Raw genomic sequence first — 23,720 nt, 5'->3', positions numbered from 1 at the left:
TGATCTGTGCCACCATGCTCCTAATGAACTGTGCCATTGTGCTCTCAAATCATTGTTACCCGATCTGCGACTCTCCAGCAGTTGCAAACCCCAACACCCATCATGCGCTGATAGAAGGGCGAGAAGGGGAGCTGTAGTTTTGCAACTGAAAAGCCACAGGTTTAGGCACATGTCTCCTCCACTCAGCTTATAAGTGGCACCTATGTGACCCTCAAGATGCCAAGAATCAAAGCACACATTACAAAATGTATCAGGTTTTTGCTCTTTTTTTTAGCTATTCTCACTGCCCCTGTCCTTGGCTACATTGACACCAGCGGTCCTGTTATTAGTGGCTCTTATGTGATCCTCCAGTGTAATGCCGGGATTCAGGCTGTGTCCGCTTACACTTACTACCGTGATGAGAGGCCATTCTGCTCGACGATGTCCCATGAGACCAACATTATGTGTGGAGGATCATTACTGGTGTTCATATCAATATCTACGTATGACTCTGGATCCTACACCTGCACCATCCAGAACCCCGTCAGCTCCAACATCAGCAACTCCCTGACTGTGACTGTAATCGGTAAGAACATTGAGCGGAATTAATCAATCTTGTTTGGAGGCTTTTTTTTTTGTCCATTTTGTCACGATGGTTTGGCACAGTCATATTCTTTTTGAGACTTTTATACAGACTTTTTAGCTTCAAGCTGTTGACTATATGGTTGGGTTTGGTTCGGAATTTTGCAGTGGTACTGTATTTGCTATGTGTAACTTTTTAATAAGTCGCATTTTGCTGGCGCAACTGGCTTCGGGTGGTTTCACACCACGTTTTGTACTTATGGTCCCCATATATGGCTGGGAAGAGGGGGGCTGGGCTTAATCGCGGCGGCCAAACTCAGCCGTATAGGGGAACCGTATTTAATGTATGTCTATGAGCCAACCATAGTGAATGTAAGTTTTATTGGTATTCTTTAAATTGATCACAACCGAAAACAAAATGTTAAAACTGGTACTATGATAGAGTGGAAATATATACCTTATGTAAGACACAGGTATAGACGCAATCTAAACTTTTGACATGATTGGGCAACGTCAAAAGTTTTTATTAATGACAGTAAGTCAGTAACGCTTAAAATATTTATACTTAGCAATTACAATCCAATCTCTTTGTATTTTGTATCAGCTCCAGTCTCTAATGTGGTGGTGACCAGTAATATATCAGGACTTGTGTGGCCTGGAATAGATTCCATCTCTCTTTGATGTTCGGCTCTTGGTACCAATGTCAGCTACTCATGGAGTCTACAAGGGACAACAATATCAACAGGAAACCGGTCCGGGCTCAGTGCCGATAACTCCACGCTCACTATCAGCCCGGTCACCACCAGTGACAATGGAACTTTTATATGTACGGCTACAAATGTCATAAACAACCAGAGCAGTGAGGAGAAGCTCAACCTGGCCTGTAAGTAAAACTTATATCCCATCTGTTACTAGACATTCTTGTACTCCTAAGTGTATTCGATAAGGGTTTATATGAGAGGTCTGGTGTAAAGAAATAAAAAAAAAAAACATTTTAAAGGGGTACTTCGCCCCTAGACATTTCATCCCCTATGCAAAGTATAGGGGATAAGATGTCCCGCAGCTTGGACCCCCACTATCTCTGTGCAGCACCCGGAGTTTGTTTTGAACGCTGGGTACGGGCGGCAGTGATCATGATGTCATGGCCACACCCCTCAAGGAGTCACACCCTCTCAATGGAAGTCTATGGGAAGAAGCCACGCCCCCTCCCATAGACTTGCAATGGGGGGCATGGTAACACATCACGAGGGGCATGACCGTGACATCACGACCCCCGCCGCTCGCTCCAAGCATTCAGAACAAAATGTTTTGAATGCTGGGGCAGCGAAGTACCCCTTTAAATATCATGACCAGAGATGAGCAAACTTTTCAAAAGTTAATTTCTGCCTGTACGCCAAACTCTGTCAAAAGGTTTTGGTTTACACCAAACTTGTTCTGTCCAAATCTGTACTTTACCCATAGCTCAAAACTTGTGTATAACACTGTCTAAGAGCCCTAGAAATCCTGTTTAACACTGTTAGGTCACCTAGGAAAGTATCTATGGCCTTCCGAGCTGTTTTATGGCAAAGTTCATATAAAGTTATGGCAACATGTATGGCTATAGGTAAACAGTTGGTACCAGGTGATAACTAACATGATGAATAAAAACTTACCAGTGGTTTTTAATGCTTTTTAAAATAAATGTCTCAAAATTATCCCTTTTTGGAGGCAGTTGCCTGCCGGTGTTCATATGCACACAGATGTATCAGAAGAAGCAATGGCTTTTACCAAGTGGTCCAAAAATGATGCCTTATTGGGAGTAGCAACAAATGTTATGCCTGGAAAGTAAAGAAGCAATGGCTTTTTACAAGCTGTGAAAAATAATTCCCAATTTGGGGTGTAGCAACAGGATCAGCATCCTGGAAAGAGCACAAAATTGACACAAACCCCTTGTATCTTCACAATTAGTATAAAAAAAAAAACACTGTCACACTAAACTTCCAATTAGAACAGATTCAGAATGCTCTCTGCTTCTTTACTACAATTATTATACACTGCTCATAAAAATAAAGGGAACACTTAAACAACACAATGTAACTCCAAGTCAATCACAATCAATTTCACATCCTGTTGTGCAAATGGAGCAGACAACAGGTGGAAATTATAGGCAATTAGCAAGACACCCCCGATAAAGGAGGGGTTCTGCAGGTGGTGACCACAGACAACTTTTTAGTTCCTATGCTTCCTGGCTGAGGTTTTGGTCACTTTTGAATGCTGGAGGTGCTTTCACTCTAGTGGTGGCATGAGACGGAGTCTACAAACCACACAAGTGGCTCAGGTAGTGCAGTTCATCCAGGATGGCACATCAATGCGAGCTGTGGCAAGAAGGTTTGCTGTGCCTTTCAGCGTAGTGTCCAGTGCATGGAAGCGCTACCAGGAGACAGGACAGTACATCAGGAGACGAGAAGGAGGTCGTAGGAGGGCAACAACCCAGAAGCAGGACCACTAACTCCGCCTTTGTGCAAGGAGTAGCAGGAGGAGCACGGCCAGAGCCCTGGCCCAAATGTGCATGTGTCCACTCAAACGGTCAGAAACAGACTCCATGAGAGTGGAATGAGGGCCTGACATCCACAGGTGTTTGTTGTGCTTACAGCCCAACACCATGCAGGATATTTGGCATTTGCCAGAGAACACCAAGATTGACAAATTCGCCACTGGCGCCCTGTGCTCTTCCCAGATGAAAGCAGGTTCACACTGAGCACATGTGACAGACGTAACAGAGTCTGGCGACGCCGTGGAGAATGTTCTGCTGCCTGCAACATCCCCCAGCATGACCGGTTTGGCTTGCCAGAGGTAGCCTGACTGCCATTAGGTACCGAGATGAGATCCTAAGACCCCTTGTGAGACCATATGCTGGTGTGGTTGGTACCTGGGTTCCTCCTAATGCATGTCAATGCTAGACCTCATGTGGCTGGAGTGTGTCAGCAGTTCCTGCAAGAGGAAGGCATTGATGCAATGGACTGGCCCGCCCGTTCCCTAGACCTGAATCCGATTGAGCACATCTGGGACATCATGTCTCGCTCCATCCACCAATGCCACGTTGCATCACAGACTGTCCAGGAGTTGGTGGATGCTTTAGTCCAGGTCTGGGAGGACATCCCTCAGGAGAGCATCCGCCACCTCATCAGGAGCATGCCCAGGCATTGTAGGGAGGTCATACGGGCACGTGGAGGCCACACACACTACTGAGCCTCATTTTGACTTGTTTTAAGGGCATTACATCAAAGTTGGATCAGCCTGTAGTGTAATTTTCCAGTTTGATTTTGAGTGTGACTCTATATTCAGATCTCCATGGGTTGATAAATTTGATTTCCATTGATAATTTTTTGTGTGATTTGTTTGTCAACACATTCAACTATGTAAAGATGAAAGTATTTCATACGATTAGTTCATTCATTCAGATCTAGTATGTGTTATCTTAGTGTTCCCTTTTTTTTTTTCGAGCAGTGTATAAGTGCTCCTACTCCTATCTGTGTTATTTACTGCTCACTGTCCCTTACAGAAATCTTCACCTAACACATGCTATCGTCAAAATGTCTACTGAAGCTATGTGCAAAGGCTTTTATAATGGATTTGATATCGCCCCTATACTTCCTTCTGATTGGCTGGAAGAGCTGTTTGAAAGGCATTAAAGGACATTGGCAGCCTAAATACACTTATCCCCTATCCACAAGATAGGGGATAAATGTTTGATTGCAGGGGGTCCAAATGCTGAACCCCCTGTGCGGCCGACACGCCTCCTGCACAGTAGAGCCGCGGCTCTACTGTGCAGGAGGCATGTCAGCCGCAGTATGATGCCACGGCCAACACGCCTCCTCCATGTAGTTCTATGGGAGAGGCGGGAATGCAACATTCGTGCATCCCCACCTCTCCCATAGAGCTGTATGGAGAGGGGGCGTGGAGGGGGCGTACCGTCGACCTCAGTGAGGTCAACGCTATGCGCATTAGCCGCAGCACAGCATGGCGATGCCGGGGCCCCGTTCGGGATATCGTGGGGGGTCCTAGCGGTCAGACCCCCCCATGATCAAACACTTATCCCCTATCCTGTGGATAGGGGATAAGTGTATATAGGCTGTAGATGTCCTTTAAAGGATTCCCTGAGGTCATGTTATTCTCCCTCCTGGCTGATGTTATGAACCACCCAAAGTTCCAATTCTAGCTGAACAGAACTTTTAATTCCATCCCCCCCCCCCCCCCCCCAATGATCAGCTACTTATACCCTATCCTGTGGATAGGGGATAAACTTATTTGGCTGGAGTTCTCCTTTAAAGGGGTATTCCACTCTCCAGCGTTTGGAACATTTATTTCTGAATGCTGGGTGCGGTCTTCGGGGGTCACCACGCCCCCTTGTGACATCACACCCTGCCCCCTCAATGCAAGTTTATGAGAGGGGGTGTGATGGCTGTCACGCCCCCTCCCATAGACTTGTATTGAGGGTGTGGAGCGTGATGTCATGAGGGGTGGGGCATGAAGTCACGAGGGGGCATGGTAACCCCAGAAGGCCGCACCCGCGTTCGAAACTAAATGTCTAAATGCCGGGGAGTGAAGTACCCCTTTAACCTTATTTTTGCTTTGAAAGCAAACTGTTACAAGTTTTAAACTACATGAAAACTCTATTACAGTTCTGTAGAAATTTCCCTTTGACATAATAACAGTGATCGCTTCTCATGTTCATCTATGTTTTTGTTCACAGCTCCAGTCTCGGCAGTGACACTGATCAGTAACTCATCAGGAGATCTCTGGGCAGGACAGGACTCGGTGTCTCTCTATTGCTCAGCTCAGGGTTCAGCCATCACCTTCTCCTGGAGCCTGAATGGGAATCCAGTGTCCTCGAGTCCTCCATATAACATTACTCAGAGCGATTCTCCTCCAAACTCCAATCTCACCATCAACCCCCTTTCCAAAAATGACAATGGACCCTTCACCTGTACAGCATCCAACATAGCAAACAATCAGACCAGCAATGCAACCAGCTGTAATATTAACTGTAAGTAAAATGGCAAAACAACTGTATTAAAGTGAAGCAAGCATTAGATTTTACCATACATGACACTTGCAACACGTTATTTATGAAAAACTCAGTTTTTGCCCCCAGGGTTGATGAGGATGTGAAGTTTTTAAGTCTCCCCCGCTGCCCTGTGAGTAGCCCCCTGGGCAGGGAGCTTTACTTACCTAGTCCAGGTCGCTCCAGCCGTAGTGACGCCCCTTCGCGTGAATTTACGGCCCGCATCATCCCTCTGCTCACTAAGCAGACGGAGCAGAGCAATGATGCGGGTCGTCAATAACGCTGAGGGGACATCACTACATGGTGGGACATGGCTGGAGTGTCTCTATGAATCTTATATGTATTGGTATTTGTACAATTATATTGACAAAATTCATTGATATATTCATTGACAAGTCTTGTCACTTTAAGATGTTTGTTTTATGTTGAGATCATGATCACACTTCACAATGGACTGTGCGCTTTTAATTTTGGCACAAGCACTTTATACACAATTTCTGTATACATTATTTTCTGCTACTCTATTTTGAAATGCATTTTTATATATATTTTTTATGACTTTATTAAACTTTGATACGGTACATTCTGTTTATGTCTGATGTACTGTATCATAGGTTAAAGTTATTGAGGCTTAGCATCACACAAAGGATTGCGCTACACAATAAGCCCTTGCATTGGTTGCTCTTGTATAGTGGCAGTGTAACCCTGTCCCTGACAACCCTGTCCATGAATAGTTGTCTCTAGGTTCCACTTTTATTTTTCTTCCAATGCCGATCGTGTGGTTAACATATTAAAAATGTACTTATCGTTTGCAAAAACTTTTTATATAATGTACATAATACCATTATATGTTTATTTGTACTATACATTGGTTACATTTTTTTTGCATATTTTGGGGTTAAAAAAAAAAAGCTGTCCTTGCAGCAATTGCCTGCGTGTCTCTGTTAGGAGACCAAATACAGGAAGTGAGGGGGGGGGGGACAAGCAAGGCTCTGTGCAGACTCCTGGCTTGTCTTTCATCCTGCTGTGTGAACTGGGAGCTTGTCACAGAGCCTCACTGCACAGAGCCCTGCTTGCCTGCCATGTACACAGCCCTGCTTGTCCTCAGTGTACAGAGCCCTGCTTGTCCTCAGTGTACAGAGCCCCGCTTGTTCTCAGTGTACAGAGCCCTGCTTTTCCTCACTGCACAGAGCCCTGCTTTTCCTCCGTGTACAGAGCCCTGCTTGTACTCAGGGAAAAGAGCTCTGCTTGTCCTCAGTGAAAAGAGCCCTGCTTGTCCTCGGTGTACAGAGCCCTGCTTGTCCTCAGTGTACAAAGCCCTGCTTGTGTACAGAGACCTGCTTGTCCTCAGTCTACAGAGCCCTACTTGTCCTCAGTGTACAAAGCCCTGCTTGTCCTCAGTGTACAGAGCCCCACTTGTCCTCAGTGTACAGAGCCCTGCTTGTCCTCGATGTACTGAGCCCTGCTTCTCCTCGGTGTACAGAGCCCTACTTGTCCTCGGTGTACTGAGCCCTGCTTGTCCTCGGTGTACTGAGCCCTGCTTGTCCTCGGTGTACTGAGCCCTGCTTGTCCTCGGTGTACTGAGCCCTGCTTGTCCTCGGTGTACAGAGCCCTGCTTGTCCTCGGTGTACAGAGACCTGCTTGTCCTCGGTGTACAGAGCCCTGCTTGTCCTCGGTGTACTGAGCCCTGCTTGTCCTCGGTGTACTGAGCCCTGCTTGTCCTCTGTGTACAGAACACTGCTTGTCCTCGGTGTACTGAGCCCTGCTTATCCTCAGTGTACAGAGACCTGCTTGTCCTCAGTGTACAGTGCCCTGCTTGTCCTCAGTGTACAGAGCCCTGCTTGTCCTCAGTGTACAGAGCCCTGCTTGTCCTCAGTGTACAGAGCCCCGCTTGTCCTCACTGTACAGAGCCCTTCTTGTCCTCAGTGTACAGAGCCCTGCTTGTTCCCCCACACTTCCTGTATTTGGCCTCTTCACAGAGATACACAGGCAATAGCTGCAGGGACAAAATATACACATTTTGAACCAATGTATATTACAAATATACATATAATGGTATTATCTGCATTATATAAAAAGTTTAAGGCAGTGGAAAAGAAAGTGAGATTTGCTGGGTGGGCGTGCAATATTGTATGTGGGCTGGTAGGGTTTGTGAGCCAGGGCTGCTATTACATGGGTTGTCCAGATAAAATAGAACCTGTGTATGGTGTTAAAAAGTATCATGAAGAAACCTACTAAGATAATCTTATTAGCATTATTGCACAGATCTTTCATATAAACAGCTGTCTGGCTTGTAGCAGTGCTCCCGTCACTCTGCCTCCCTTCCCTCCTATCTCCTTAGGACTAGACCAGTGATGTGAAGAAAGGAGCTCATATTACTGCAAGAGGAAGCCTTTTTTTTAAGAAATCAGTAAGACTGTCCTGTTACACCCCCCTCCGACAGGCTTGCATTGCGGGGACGGAGAGTGACGTCACACTGGGGCAGGGCTGTGACGTCACAATGCTCCGGCCCCGTGTTCACCAGTCATCAGACCCGGAGTGAACATGCTCCAGGGACGGATTGTAACGGGGTGCTGCATGCAAGATCATGGGGGTCCCCAGCAGCGGGACCCCTGCAATCAGGCATCTTATCCCCTATCCTTTGGATAGGGGATTAGATGTCTTAGCGCCGGAGTACCCCTTTAACATCTAATGAGCAGTAATATAAGCTCCCCTCTTTAAATCAATGGTTTTGTCTCGAACAAACTGGAAGGGAGGGGAGACCTCTGAGTGTTACCTGATATCACAGCTGCAAGGTAGAAAACTCAGTCAAGAACTCAACTCATGGAGAGATGTGTGCGCTATGGCTAGTAACATTATATTAGTAAGTTGCTTTATTATCCTTTTATGACACAGTATATGGGTTGTTTCTTGCACTGTAAACCCCCTTTTATGTCCAATTCTGGCCTGGCAATTGTTATCTCAAGTGTGAGTGTTAATTCAACACAACAATGTATTGTGTCTTGTAAAGAAACTTATCCTAACAAGCCAGAGATCAAGATAAGGCCAGAAGTTGACAAGTACAGTAAATGTTAAACTCAGATAGGTGTAAAGCAATAAACGATATTGTCCTGCTCTCCTGAAAATAGGATAGGTTAGTATTCTAACACTAAACTGTTTAAAACACGTACCTGTAATGGTGTTTAAAATATTATTCCTGATTTATTAAAGGGGTACTCCACTGGAACAAAAAATGTAATCAACTGGTGCCAGAAAAGTTAAACAGATTTGTAAATTACTTCTATTTAAAAATCTTAATCCTTCCAGTACTTATCAGCTGGTATATGCTCCACAGGAAGTTCTTTTCTTTTTAAATATCCTTTCTGTCTGACCACAGAGCTCTCTGCTGACACCTCTGTCCATTTTAGGAACTATCCAGAACAGGAGCAATTCCCCATAGCAAACCCTCTCCTGCTCCGGATAGTTCCTTAAATGGACCGAGATGTCAGCAGAGAGCACTGTGGTCAGACAGAAAGGATATTCAAAAAGAAAAGAACTTCCTGTGGAGCATATAGCCGCTGATAAGTACTGGAAGGATTAAGATTTTTAAATAGAAGTAATTTACAGATCTGTTTACATTTCTGGCACCAGTTAATTAATGTTTTCCAGGGAAGTACCCCCTTTAAGTATGCACATGTTCTAGAGAACAAAGATAGAGGAAATATAAGCTGTTCTCTATTATTTACTTAGTGACACTTGCATACAAAATACATCAGAAATTATATTTTAAACACCATTACAGTTATGTCTTTTATGCAATTTGGTGATTTTCCTAGAGGACTGACCTTTCTTTATCTCTGCTTAGCTATTTAGGAAATTGGGTATTTGTGCCCAATTTGGGTATTTGTGTTAAAGGGGTACTCCTGTGCTCCATTTTGTGATCGTGATGTCATGGCCACGCCCTCTTGTGATGTCACACCACGCCCTCTTCATTCATGTCTATGGGAGGGGGCGTGTCGGAGACACGCCCCCTCCCGTAGACATGAATGGAGAGGGCGGGGCGTGACAACCCTAGAGGGCGTCGCCGGGACGTCGCGACCACTGCCACAGGAACCCAGGAACGCCAGGTGCTGTGGGAGACCGCGATCAGACATCATATCCCCTATCCTTTAGATAGGGGATAAGATGCCTAGCAGTGGAGTACCCCTTAAAAGGGGTTTTACAGAATTATATAAACAGAGAGGATTTCTTCCAAAAAACATCTCAATTTTTGTCCTCAGGCTGTGCTTGGCATTGCAGCTCAGTACCATTGAAGTGAATGCAGCCAAGTTGTAGTACCACACACAACCTGAGAACAGGTGTGGTGCTGTTTTTGGAAGATAATAGCTCTGTCTTTCTGTTTCTGGATAATCCCTTTAATCTCTTCCTCTCTACATTGACTGTTGTGATCTGCACACTAGGGTTCCAGCTAAGGCTTGCTTTACCTGTATAGTCTACTTACGAAATGACATTTCAGTCTATTCTATTCGTAATGTATGTTAATTCCCTATATAGGGTTTCCTGATGGAGATATTCTCTGTTCTGCACAACCCGTAAATCAGACAATACAGCTCGGCTGCTCCTGGCCGGGAGGAAAACCTGCAGCTAATGTGACCCTGAGATTTAATGATACAGAAAATACAGGCACCGATGAAGTGTTGAGAAATGTAACTTCTAGGAACATCCATGGGAGTAATCTCACCTGTAATGGTGATCAGTTGGGAAGAACCCAAAGCTGTGTGTTGTTATTTGGTAGGTATAGTCACGGAATTGTGGATCCACCACCTCAAAACCATAGCGGATCCCGTGTGTGAATACACCCCTTATCAGAGTTGGGGTAGGAATGTGCAATCCTGATCTAAACCCGCAACGTTATCCCCACCTACTGTACTTGGTGTTCCCGCACTAGTAAGGCTGGTTTTACATACATCAGGCGTCCAGCACAGTTTCCCTTTGGCGTGCACCTGAGGGAAACTGATGCTAGAACTGATCCCATTCATTTGAATGGGACAGTTCACAATCATCCAGCGTCTCAATTTTGATGCCGGATGGATGGTTGGCCGGAGGGCACCGGACAAGGGAATGTAGCTTGCCAGCCTTATCCTGCAGTTTTAGGGCAGAGTCACACAGGGCGCATCCAAAGCATATTTCATGCTGCGGATACGCCGACGCCAGTCACAGAGGGATTGCAGAGCGAGCTTTTGGATGCAGATGGGTAACTCTGTGTGTCCGCTCATAGCAGCGGATTTCTACAGTGGGAAATCTGCCACTATGAGAAGCCACAGCCAGGAGCTTGCTCTGCAGTTCCTCCGTCAGCACATCTGCAGTGTGAAATATGCTTTAGATGTGCCCTGTGTGACTCTGCCCTAAAAGGGAAACTGACAGCCTGTTCACCAGGACAAAACCCACTATAAAGGGATAGGCTACGGTTCCACACAGTATTTTTCTGGCATCTTTGGAAATCTGCCATTGCAGTTTTTGAGCCAAAGTCAGAAGTGGATCAAGCAGGAAGGAGAAGTATAAGTCCTTCCCTTATATTTACCACTCCTTTTGAATCCACTTCTGGCTTTGGCTCAAAAACTGCAATTGCAGGTTTCCAAAAAATGTGGTCACTTACTTTAATTGGATTAGTAAGTACAGAATTATGGCCGTTTACTCTATTGCTATTGCGGTGCTGTGTACAATAGAGGAGGGGAGCCAGCTCACCCAGCTCCCCTGTCTTCTCGATATTCACTGCCTGAGCTGACCTTCCCTGTGATAATTATTTAAAAGTCTTCATTAGCCAGTGGCGCCTACATTAGGAGTGCAGGCGCCACTGCATCACAACATCCAGAAGCCGTGAGAGTAAAGACATGTAAGTGACATAAATATGGCAGCCTTTGGCTATCTAGGCATGTTAGGAGTTGTAGTTCTGGAACAGCGAGAGGCACCCTTGTTAGGATACTCTGACATGATCTTATCTGTCTTGGCAGTAGCTGCCTGGCACTGGATACTACAATTACTATTGACTAACATACTCAATTATTTTTCAATATCATTGTTTTCTCACTTAGTACTGTATGTACTGGTGACATGAATTTTACCTTCCTAACTGCATAATGCCACACATATCAGTGTTAAACTTTTGTTTCATGTCTCTGCACAATCCTCAAATGTATTAATGTGTGAAATAATACAGAGGTCCCTCAACTAACATTGGCCTCTGGTTACAATATTTCCAAGTCATTTCTGGACCATTGTAACTTGAAACCAAACTCAACATACAATACTACATCAATGGCTGGAAGAACTGACCAACCAGAATAGGCATTTCACTGGTAAATCCCCGGTTATACAGAAGTGCATGCACTGACTGGTGTCTGGTAGCGCCCCCTACAGTACAGGGAGGTATTACATGTTCTGTACTACTCTTAAACTGTGCCAGGGTTAGCTGCTCCTTTGGACACCAGGTGAGGGCGGCTCCATAACTTTTTTAGGACACTGTGTGTACTGTACAGGACCCTGATTTATATTAGTTATCTCACTTATTTTTCTTTAATCCTCACTTTTTCCTATTTTTGGATGACATTTTTAGGGCTTCAGAACCAATTTCCATAGAGTTATTGTCTCAACATACAATGGTTGTACTGGAACCAATTGCTATTGTAACTTGAGGGACCACTGTACTTTCTTTTGTGTTAACTTTACATTATTTAGTATCATCTGCAAAAAAGTGCTTACAATGTCCCAAATGAGTGCATTAAAAAGGACAGGACCTATCAGCTTCCATTTATTTGTCTTGAAAAGAAGAAACTGATCTGTAGGGGCCAAGTATTCTGCACTTACTCTACTTTCTTCCATTAGAGCCTCCAAATTATTCTGACCATGGAAATAGTTCAAGAACTTCATCTACAGAAGGCGATACAGTTACCCTGACAGTAAATTTAGCATCAGAAGCCCAGTCCAGGGTCGTCTCCTCCTCATCTCAGGTCCTTCCTGCTCAGTTCTCCTGGTTCTATGATGCAGACAATAGTTCCATTCAAACTGGTGGTAATTTCAGTGTGAACTCAACGGACTATGCGTCAACTCTCAAGATCTACGAGTTGTCTGCATCTGATTCTGGAACATATTACTGTATAGCCAGAAATTTCATTGGAAACACAACCTTCCTCTTCAATGTTGAAGTGACAAAAAATTGTGGTAAGTCATGGTCAATCAACTATTCAACAATATTGACTTTTATAAATGAGTACAGAATATGTAACGGAGCACTCACCCGCTAAGCTGAAGTTCCAATGACAGTGCGAAAGTCCTCTTCAGACCGGAGCGGGGGGGGGGGGGGGCGGCTGATGGTACCGGGGGAGTTCAGACACTGGCCATGGACCATATTATGCCACTTGGTGCTTCGTCAGGCCGCACTGCCTTTTAACTAATATCAGCCGGTATGCCAGAACTGGAATCCCTGGGAGCATATAAATAACCTATAAATAATCTCCTATTAGCCTCCCTCTGAGGACATGATCGTTAGAGGGGTACTCCACTTGCCAGCGTTTGGAACAATTAGTTCCAAACACTGTGCTCGCGCTGTGGGGTTATGCCATGCCCCCTCGTGATGTCACGCCCCACCCCCTCAATGCAAGTCTATAGGAGGGGTGTGGCGGCTGCCACACCCCTCCCATAGACTTGCATTGAGGGGGTGGGACGTGACATCACGAGGGGACGTGGCCGAACCACGCAGCGCGAGCACAGCGTTACGAACTTATTGTTCCGGACGCTGGCCAGTTGAGTACCCCTTTAAGCGTAATCCAAAACACAACAGTCAGGACACTTACACAAGGTGTGCCCTGGGGGAACTGCAAATAAAATTATTTCTAGTATTACCCCCATTTCAATGTACCAGCCTATAGACTGTGAATAGTCCCTTTGAAAGCCATGGAGCCACAGTGACCAGAGAGACATAGACCATGACTTGTATAAGGACTTTAAGCCTCAGCAATCCCACAGGCCTACTCCCCATTATCCCATCTATGCTTAGGGCTGCCACCCGGCCCGTATTTTACCGCTACAACCAGTATTTTAATGCCTCTGCCGGTAATTTTTGTACAAAAAATACCGGCCATGTAAAGGCCAGTATTTTTTAGGAATGAGCCCCCGGTCACTGTGGACAGAATCAAATGATGCACCCTTAGCCCTGTTGTCCTGGCCCTGCCTGCAGCAGCTCGCTGTTGTAAGGTCGCAACCCGTGCTGCATAACAAGTAGCCGGAGAAGCGGCCACTTTAAAACAGTGTGCCGCGGCGGTAGCTGCAGGGACTGACGAGGCACGCCCTTGATGTTGCACCGAGGAGCCGCGCAGGAGGTCATCCCTCATCAGTTCCGCCTGCCGGCGCTGAGAGAAGGTTAAATAGGTATGGCACAAGGGGACGGGGGGGGGGGGGGATTATTGTGATGTCACGCATATATAATGAATTATGCAAATTAGCATGGCAGGTATTTTGGGGCAAGAAAGGTGGCAACCCTATCTGTGCTCTATCTGGGCGGCCTCCATTGTCATACAGCTGCTATATTTGCTTAAATTAGAAAATAATTCCTGAAAAAATTGTATTTTTAATTTCCCTTTTAGATTGCGTTCACACGGCCCGTCTCGTTCTTCTCCCATGAAAAATAAAAATAAAAATGGACTTTAAAAAAAAAAAAAAAAGGACAATGACGGATGCAAACGGATGTTATCCGTTTGGATCCGTTATTGTTCAGTTAATAAACCAAAAAATATAAAAAAACATTTTTGTTCTGAGCATGCTCAGAAGTAAAAACGGATAAAAAAAACGGATTGAAAAAAACGATGCAAACGGATGACATTAAAGGCTCATCTGTTTTCCATAGACTTCGATGTTAAATTTACTGTATCTGTTTTTTCTTAGTTTTTTTTTTGATGGATGAAAAAATACTGCAGGTGCCTTTTTTTCTGCCGTCAAAAAAAACGGAAACGAGTGCAGACGGGTACAAACGGATGGAAACGGATTGTAAAAAAAAAATCCCATTGACATGAATGGGATTTATTTAAAACAGTTTTTAATCCGTTTACAGCCTGCAAGAACTTAACCGAAACGGGAATAAAAAAAACGGGGGTGTGAACGGACCCTTACTGTAATAAGACTGTTTCACTCATATACTTTATTTCCTAGTAGGTTCCCGTAATGGACTGAATGGTGGCCAGATAGCCGGTATTGTTATAGGAGCCCTCGCTGGTGTCGTTATAATCGGAATCAGTGTGTTCCTCATATTAAGGAAAGGTATGTACTCCAAAATTATATGGGGAGAGCTCACTATAATGGGAATAACTGGGGAATGCATGGATATGTGTTCATGTATCTAAAGAACCACAAAATATCATTGTAAAAAAGTAAATGCATCACATACATGTGTATGTTGATTTAGCCCCACGTCAGATTTCCTCCAGTCTATAATCACTGTTAAAGGGGTACTCCGCTGCTCAGTGTTTGGAACAAACTGTTCCGAGCACTCGAGTCGGTGCCAAGAGCTCATGATGTCATAGCCCCGCCCCCTCATGACGTCATGCCCCGCCACTCAATGCAAGTCTATGGAAGGGGGCGTGACGGCTGTCACGCCCCCTCCCATAGACTTGCATTGAGGGGTCCGGGTGTGACATCACGAGGGGCGGGGCTATGACGTCACGAGCTCTTGGTCCCGGTGTGAGGTGGAAATTTGCGCCCCGTAGATCCATGCGTCCGCTCCTCCCCCAGCTCTCCGAACATTTCCGAAGCTAGAACTGGGGGAGGGCAGAGCAAGGGGAGGGAGGAGGTTCACGCCCCCTCCCTAATCTCCCCTCCCTGAGCTCGGCTGCACGCAGATCTCTACGGGGAGAAGTACACGTCCCCTCTCTTATCTCCCCTCCCTGAGGACGTAGATCTCCACAGTATGTCCCCCTTTCGCCCATACAGTATGTCCCCCTTTACACATAGAGCTCATTGGGAGCACTGCTCTACGTCCTCAGCTCGGGGAGATGAGGGAGGGGACCTGCCGTGGAGATCTGCTGGGGGAGATGAGGGAGGGGACCTGCCGTGGAGATCTATGTCCTCAGCTCGGGGAGATGAGGGAGGGGACCTGCCGTGGAGATTTACGTCCTCAGGGAGGGGAGATGAGGGAGGGGACCTGCCGTGGCGATCTATGTCCTCAGGGAGGGGGCGTGCCAAAGAGATCTGCGTCCAGCCGAGCTCAGGGAGGGGAGATGAGGGAGGGGGCGTGAACCTCCTCCCTCCCCTTGCTCTGCCCTCCCCCAGTTCTAGCTTCGGAAATGTTCGGAGAGCTGGGGGAGGAGCGGACGCATGGATCTACGGGGGCGCAAAAAACCACCTCACACCGGCTCCAGCGTTCGGAACAGTTTGTTCCAAACGCTGAGCAGTGGAGTACCCCTTTAAAGTATTCCATTGCTAATAGAAAGAAAGAAAGATGCAAAAGGTAATTGCTATTAAAATTAAAATAAAACATTTTTGTAATTTTTTTTTCTTTATTAATTTATAAAGGAAAGACCACAGAAATTGTATATGATGATGCACATTCTCCACCAATAGACACTTATGAATCTATACTTCCAGGAACACAGGTAAGAATTTACAACACAGAAAATATAGATGGGATGGGAGATATTTGTCAACTGGCGTACACCTAAAAAATTGCACCCGCTGTTTTTTTTTTCCCACATTGACTAACGCCGAAGGTATCTAATTTTGCGCTATTTTCATGTTGTCTGCATTGGCTTCATCGTGTGCGCTTGCAGGTAGTATGGGTTTCAGATCCACTGGTTAGTGCGCTGAATTTCGATAGGGGATAAGATGTCTAGGGGCAGATTACCCCTTTTAAATCCAACCATGGACCACATCTTCATGAATTCTCTAGGTTCTAACCAGGTTACAGTCTCCTCGGGGGGCTCTGATTTTCTTCCACCAAACGATACTAATACAGATTAATCGGAATTTTTTTTAATTTGGCCCTAGTGAGTGAAAGGATCGTACTAAAATTTCGCAAAAAAATTTGGGTTTGCCCAAATTTGAATTTTTGTTGTGATTTTAGGGGAATCAGTACTGTAGCACAGACAGGAGTCCCTGCTGCTGTACTTACTGAGTAGCAAAGAATACGCCGTAGGCCTCCCTGCTGCATTCGGATTCACTGGGCCAGGTACAGATGCAATATGAATTTTATTATTTTCACTTATCACTAGATGGGAATATTACAGCTCCCGTACTGACAGGGATTGATCTACAGCACTGCAGAATATGTTGGCATGTGCAGTGCACGGATAAAACTGAGGCCAATACACTGCCCGGTGAAGCCACTAGAGCTGCATGACTACCGTATATACCGATTTTTCGTGCTGAAAACGCCCCCCTCGGCTTATACTCGAGTGAACTCTCCGCCTGTCAATTCCTTCTCAGTGGTCTTCATCCTGCGGACCTCCAGATGTTGCAAAACTACAACTCCAAGCATGCCTGGACAGCCATCGGCTGTCCGGGCATGCTGGGAGTTGTAGTTTTGAAACATCTGGAGGTCCGCAGGTTGAAGACCACTGCGGCCTTCGTCATTATCCAGACCCCCCTTTAGTTTTCTACTCACCTCCCCCTCGGTGGGAAGGAAGGGTGAGCTGGTCTGGGCCATTTATGCTGCAGGGATCGTCCTATGGGGAGGGTTAATCGTTCCGGCTGTCCATCTTCACCGGGGGGGCCCTCTTCTCCGCTCCGGGCCGGCCCCGAACTAGTGACGTTGCCTTGACGATGACGCACAGGGACGTCCGTGCGCAGCAGACGTCCGTGATGTCCCTGTGCATCGTCAAGGCAATATCACTAGTCCGGGGCCGGCCCGGAGCGGAGAAGAGGGCCCCCCCGGTGAAGATGGACAGCCGGAATGATTAACCCTCCCCATAGGATGATTCCTGCAGGATAGATGGCCCAGACCAGCTCACCCTTCCTTCACACCGAGGGGAGGTGAGTAGAAAACTAAAGGGGGGTCTGGATGATGACAAAGGCCGCAGTGGTCTTCAACCTGCGGATCTCCAGATGTTTCAAAACTACAACTCCCAGCATGCCCGGACAGCCGATGGCTGTCCGGGCATGCTGGGAGTTGTAGTTTTGCAACACCTGAAGGTCCGCAGGTTGAATACCACTGATGAAGGGATTGACAGGCGGTGATGATGAAGGGGGGGGTGGGATGATGACAGGGTGATTATGATGGGGGTGTTAATGACGGGGGTCTGGATGATGACAGGGGGGGATGATGTATTTCCCACCCTAGGCTTATAGTCGAGTCAATAACTTTTCCTGGGTTTTTGGGGAGAAATTAGGTGCCTCGGATTATATTCGGGTCGGCTTATACTCGAGTATATACGGTGCTTTATGCTTAAAGAGTAGCTATCAGTAAATTAAATTTCCCTATTCCCCCTCCCCTTCTGTCCCTGACACTAACTACATCTATCCCTGTCTTTATTTTTCCCCAAAACCCCATAAAAATACCTTTTTCTGAAGTGCTGCAGGAGCTCAGAGTTGAGCTCTCTGGTGAGGGCAGGAAGTGTGCGGGCCTGGCAGGCGCGACATCATCTGAAGCCTAGCCGGGGCTCGCTTCCGCCCGGCTTCCTGTATGCTGCTTGTGCCCGTCTCCTCTCTCCTGAGACTGCAGCTCGCGCACTGCAATGAATGAGGAGAGGGAGATGCAGGGGGGCGGAATATTTAAATTCCACGTGCCGCCCGTGCACGAGCGCTGTGCTCGCTCTCTGCCTGTTTCCTATACAGGCAGAGAGCGCGCTGTGAACGCGCATTCCAGACCACTCTGCCCGGCCAGCGCTGGTCCAAACGTGCTAAACATCAGGGGGGGGGGGGGGGGAAGTAATCCTGAGCCATATAGGATATAGGGTGACACCTAGTGGCCAGGTTTTCAAATGTAAAAAAAAAACACATTTAACGTGATTTTTTTTCTATTAAAACATATTAGAAACATTTTTATTTTTAAATAAGCTATTAAATAAAATATTTTTTTTTTCAGAGAGTACCCATTTAAAGTGAAATAGCTGATAAATGTAAAACGCATCATTTATTATAAAAGTTATGGGCATGGTTATTGATAAGAAAGCTATATAACCTATCTGATTTATACATTTCTCTCTTCTCTATATTTGGCGCTCAACAGAATGAATCAATATACCAGACCGTGATGCCAGGACCTGGAAAATAACAATGGTAATAACACTAACTCAGTGTCTGTCTCAAGCCTATTAGAACAAGTTCTACAGTGTTATGTATCTTTCTGTCTTAGGGCTTATTTACATCACGTTTTGGGGATATGGAAGCCGGATCCAGCAGAAGAATTGGAAAACTGGCCGCGGTTTCAGTTCGGCAACAAAACCGGATAAGGTCCAAAAATGAGCCGACCGGAGGGGTACTCTGGTAGAAAAAAAATTTTTTTTAGGTCTTTATAAGTCAACTGGTGCCAGAAAGTTAAACAGATTTTTTAATTAAATCGAAAAAAATTGGGGTATGTGCAGCTCACAATATAAATTAATCGAGGCTAAATGGAAAGTATTTACACCAAAAAATACTAGTACAAAATAATATATTGTCCAGCCAAAACTACCCTTAGGAGTTGGTAATTATATCACTTTGTGAACTGTTCTAAATCACATGAGAACGGAGTGTACCGCACAAAAGTACACTATGTCGGTTTGCAATATATTGGGATAGCGGTAGAACGTAATTCACATGCTATATTTTAAAATTTTTAATATATGCTTTGTATTCAAATATCATACCTCCCCACAAGGGCCCTGTGGTAGGAGGCATTTATGTATTAGATTTGCATTATTTATTTTATGTCTCATTTGTAATATTTTTTATATTAAATTTGTACATCATTTAAAGTGAAGCACAGTCCGATTTATTTATTTTTTCTGTAATTCCATCATCATGTACCATTTTATGGTATTAGTCTAGAGGCATTTGGTACCCCCCCTTTTTTTTCCTTAGATTTTTAAATTACTTCTATTAAAAAATCTTTACCCTTCCAGTACTTTTTAGCAGCTGTATGCTACAGAGGAAATTCTGTTCTTTTTTTTATTTCTTTTTTGTCTTGACCACAGTGCTCTCTGCTGACACCTGATGCCTGTATCAGGAACTGTCCAGAGCAGGAGGAAATCCCCATAGCAAACCTATGCTGCTCTGGACAGTTCCTGACAAGGACAGAGGTGTCAGCAGAGAGCACTGTGGACAAGACAAAAAAGAAATTTAAAAAATAACAGAATTTCCTCTATAGCATAAAGCTGCTAAAAAGTACAGGAAGGGTAAAGATTTTTTAATAGAAGTGATTTACAAATCTGTTTAACTTTCTGGCACCAGTTCATAAAAAAAATTATAATGATAATGAAATAATAATGATGTTTTCCACCAGAGTACTCCTTTAACCCCTTAAGGACACATGACGTACTGGAACGTCATGTGTCCACTCCCGATCTATAACGCGGGGCCACGGCGTGGCCCCGCGTCATAGCGGGTCGGGCCCGGCCTCTAACAACGGCCGGGACCCGTGGCTAATAGCGCGCGGCATTGATCGCTGTGCCGCGCGCTATTAACCCTTTAGACGCGGCGTTCAAAGTTGAACGCCGCGTCTAAAGTGAAACCGAAAGCATGCCGGCTAGCTCAGTGGGCTGTTCGGGATAGCCGCGGTGAAATCGCGGCATCCCGAACAGCTTACAGGACAGCGGGAGGGCCCCTACCTGCCTCCTCGCTGTCCGATCGCCGAATGACAGCTCAGTGCCTGAGATCCAGGCATGAGCAGTCATGCGGCAGAATCATCGATCACTGGTTTCTTATGAGAAACCAGTGATCAATGTAAAAGATCAGTGTGTGCAGTGTTATAGGTCCCTATGGGACCTATAACACTGCAAAAAAAAAGTGCAAAAAAAAAGTGAATAAACATCATTTAACCCCTTCCCTATTAAAAGTTTGAATCACCCCCCTTTTCCCATAAAAGAAAAAACACAGTGTAAATAAAAATAAAAATAAACATAAATGGTATCGCCGCGTGCGGAAATGTCCGAATTATAAAAATATATCGTTAATTAAACCGCACGGTCAATGGCGTGCGCGCAAAAAAATTCCAAAGTCCAAAATAGTGCATTTTTGGTCACTTTTTATATCATGAAAAAATGAATAAAAAGCGATCAATAAGTCCTATCAATGCAAAAATGGTACCGTTAAAAACTTCAGATCACGGCGCAAAAAATGAGCCCTCATACCGCCCCATACACGGAAAAATAAAAAAGTTATAGGGGTCAGAAGATGACAATTTTAAACGTATTAATTTTCCTGCATGTAGTTATGATTTTTTCCAGAAGTCCGACAAAATCAAACCTATATAAGTAGGGTATCATTTTAATCGTATGGACCTACAGAATACATATCAGGTGTCATTTTTACCGAAAAATGTACTACGTAGAAACGGAAGCCCCCAAAAGTTACAAAACAGCGTTTTTTTTTAAATTTTGTCGCACAATGATTTTTTTTCCCGCTTCACCATAGATTTTTGGGCAAAATGACTGACGTCATTACAAAGTAGAATTGGTGGCGCAAAAAATAAGCCATCATATGGATTTTTAGGTGTAAATTTGAAAGAGTTATGATTTTTTAAAGGCAAGGAGCAAAAAACGAAAATGCAAAAACGGAAAAACCTCCGGTCCTTAAGGGGTTAATAGACTCCATCCGGCTCATTCAAATGAATGGGGTGCGGCGGGGGTTGAGCGAGGATACGACAGTGGACAGTTTTCAAATTCTACCCCTGGATTCGGCTGCCATATCCCCAAAACGGGGTGTAACGGGGCTTAATTACACTGCTTCTTCTACAGTATAATGGAGTAATTGTGTAAAAATTGTGTAATGTTTTGTAGCTATCGCTCCCATGGGGGAATTTAGCAGAATGACCTAATAATCAAAATCCTAAAATTTTATTTACCCTTGTTTTGTTTTTTTCCCTTGTAGTTTTCTAAACACCTTTCATGATCCTTCGCATTTATTGTTCAGCTTTTAATATATCAGGGAGATTAAAAATGTGTTATAAATATTTATTTACTTATGTAACCCCTTAATCTCCTAAGGAAAAGGCATGTTTTAAACTTTTGGGGAGTTTCGTTTTTGGTAGTGTTTTATGTGCACTTTAGGGTAAAACTGACATGTTCTCTTTATTCTGTGGATCAATACGATTAAGACGATACCCATGGTCAAACTTTTGAAACAAAAAAGTATGTTTAAACTTTTCCTTTTCTGACTCCTATAACTTTCTTATTTTTTTACTTTTGTGTATATATGTGACTGTTTGATCACTTTGTATTCTATTTTTGGTACCTCTGTCCACTCATCGGACACTTACAATCACCCTGCGGTTGTCTGATGAGTGTAACTAAGCCCCCAACTGCTCTGGATGCCGTGATCAGTATTGATAATGACATCTAAAAAGTAAATAGCAGGCATCAACGTGATTGATGATTTCCGCCATTGGCAGTGAGGTCCCGGCTTTTCGCCTGGTGTGCTAAGTACATGGTGGCCAGATGTACATTTACGCCCTGTCTCCACTAGGGGTTAAGGGGAGTACTGTATGCAGGGCTCAGGAACGCATGGGAACTGAGTTCCTGCACTTTTTCCACAGCAGGAACACTGTTCCAATTAGCAGGAACCAGCCCTTGAGTGGAACTTTTGGGTGAGTTCCCACACTTTTTTTTCCCAGGACTTGACCCCTGACTGTATGCATTGGAGGCTAAAGCTGATGCACTTCTTGCCTCTATATGCCTCTAATAACTGAAAAGGAAAAGACTGAATGACAGGCCAAGAATCCAGGATAGGGGGTTGTGCGAAAAACCTGATGTCCAGCAAAAGGCTGCGTGTCCACAGCAGACAAAAACAGGAGGCCCAAAGCCCACCAGCTCACTACGAGAGGAGAAGGAATAATCCTTGAGCAGCATTACACCTGCAGGTCAAGCAGAATCCCCAGAGTTGCTCACAGCAGCATAGTTCTCCTCAGAAGAGGATCCTAGCGGTTTTGCTGTAAGAGATAAGCTAAAATGGCTATTTTGAATATTCTTGCTAAAATGACCACTCACTAGCTCACTCCCACCTCCCATCATGCTTGATACAATGTGCATAAGATGGCGCCTCCAGAGAGAGCTACACCCGAGATGATAAGACTCACATCCTGGATGAGGAACGCCTTCAGATGGAAGAAACCAATCACAAGGACAGCTATTTATGATGTAACATTTTTACAGTCTATATAAACCCTTGTAACTGTTGTAAATACAGGAAGTATCATTTTGACTGAACTGTGTGTCAGTGTGATTTTCTTCTCTCGTGCATGCACTGATCCTGATACCTAATTAGAAAGGGCCTGTATGGGGGGAAAAACAAGAGACCAGAGTGGGCGCCTTGTGTGATACCGTTTGGGTGGTATAGGGAAGGGGAAGGTGAGAGAGATGCGGGGCTTGCAGGCCCCTTAGCTAGTGGCTGCTCACCTTGGAGCAAGTATTAAACTTACATATCAACCCACATATGAGGTTATAAGATAGCCGGAACCGCTGCTGAGCCTGAGGTTACAGGTGAGGTAGAACCGTCTCCTGGAGAAAGTGGATAATCGTGATAGAGCAAAGAAAACCTCCAATTGGCGCTGCTGGTTCCGTAGGAAGGTATAATAAACCAGGTCCAGAGTAGAGTGAAGTACGAACTTGTGGATTTTATTGCATGAGGATAAAACCAATAAAAAGCGATACAAGACAGGATTACGCGTTTCGGGGGAGCCACCCCCTTCTTCAGATCAGTGTCTTCAGATCACTGATCTGAAGAAGGGGGTGGCTCCCCCGAAACGCGTAATCCTGTCTTATATAGCTTTTTATTGCTCTTATCCTCATGCAATATAATCCACAAGTTCGTACTTCACTCTACTCTGGACCTGGTTTATTATACCTTCCTACGGAACCAGCAGCGCCAATTGGAGGTTTTTTTGCTCTTCCACGATTATCCACCTAATTAGAAAGGGGGCAGATACTTATCTGATACCGGGTCCGGTTCTGTTCCATTT

The 23,720-nt window shown here is 45.0% G+C and overlaps 1 protein-coding gene across 1 annotated transcript in view; it reads left to right on the top strand.

Annotated features, from left to right (window-relative positions):
- Window positions 1-23,187, top strand: part of LOC130293609 (carcinoembryonic antigen-related cell adhesion molecule 1-like) — a 31,654-nt gene extending 8,467 nt beyond the window's left edge. The window contains 9 exon segments of the mRNA XM_056542484.1: window positions 275-565; window positions 1,166-1,444; window positions 5,294-5,587; window positions 10,139-10,375; window positions 12,467-12,802; window positions 14,789-14,893; window positions 16,145-16,224; window positions 18,795-18,844; window positions 21,635-23,187. Of these exon segments, the coding sequence (XP_056398459.1) occupies window positions 275-565; window positions 1,166-1,444; window positions 5,294-5,587; window positions 10,139-10,375; window positions 12,467-12,802; window positions 14,789-14,893; window positions 16,145-16,224; window positions 18,795-18,839 (1,667 nt within the window). The 3' untranslated portion in view covers window positions 18,840-18,844; window positions 21,635-23,187.
- The last annotated feature ends 533 nt before the right edge of the window (window positions 23,188-23,720 follow it).

The sequence above is a fragment of the Hyla sarda genome, chromosome 10, assembly GCF_029499605.1.
Source record: "Hyla sarda isolate aHylSar1 chromosome 10, aHylSar1.hap1, whole genome shotgun sequence".
NCBI classification, from domain to species: domain Eukaryota; kingdom Metazoa; phylum Chordata; class Amphibia; order Anura; family Hylidae; genus Hyla; species Hyla sarda.
This window is presented reverse-complemented; position numbering and strand designations above follow the sequence as displayed.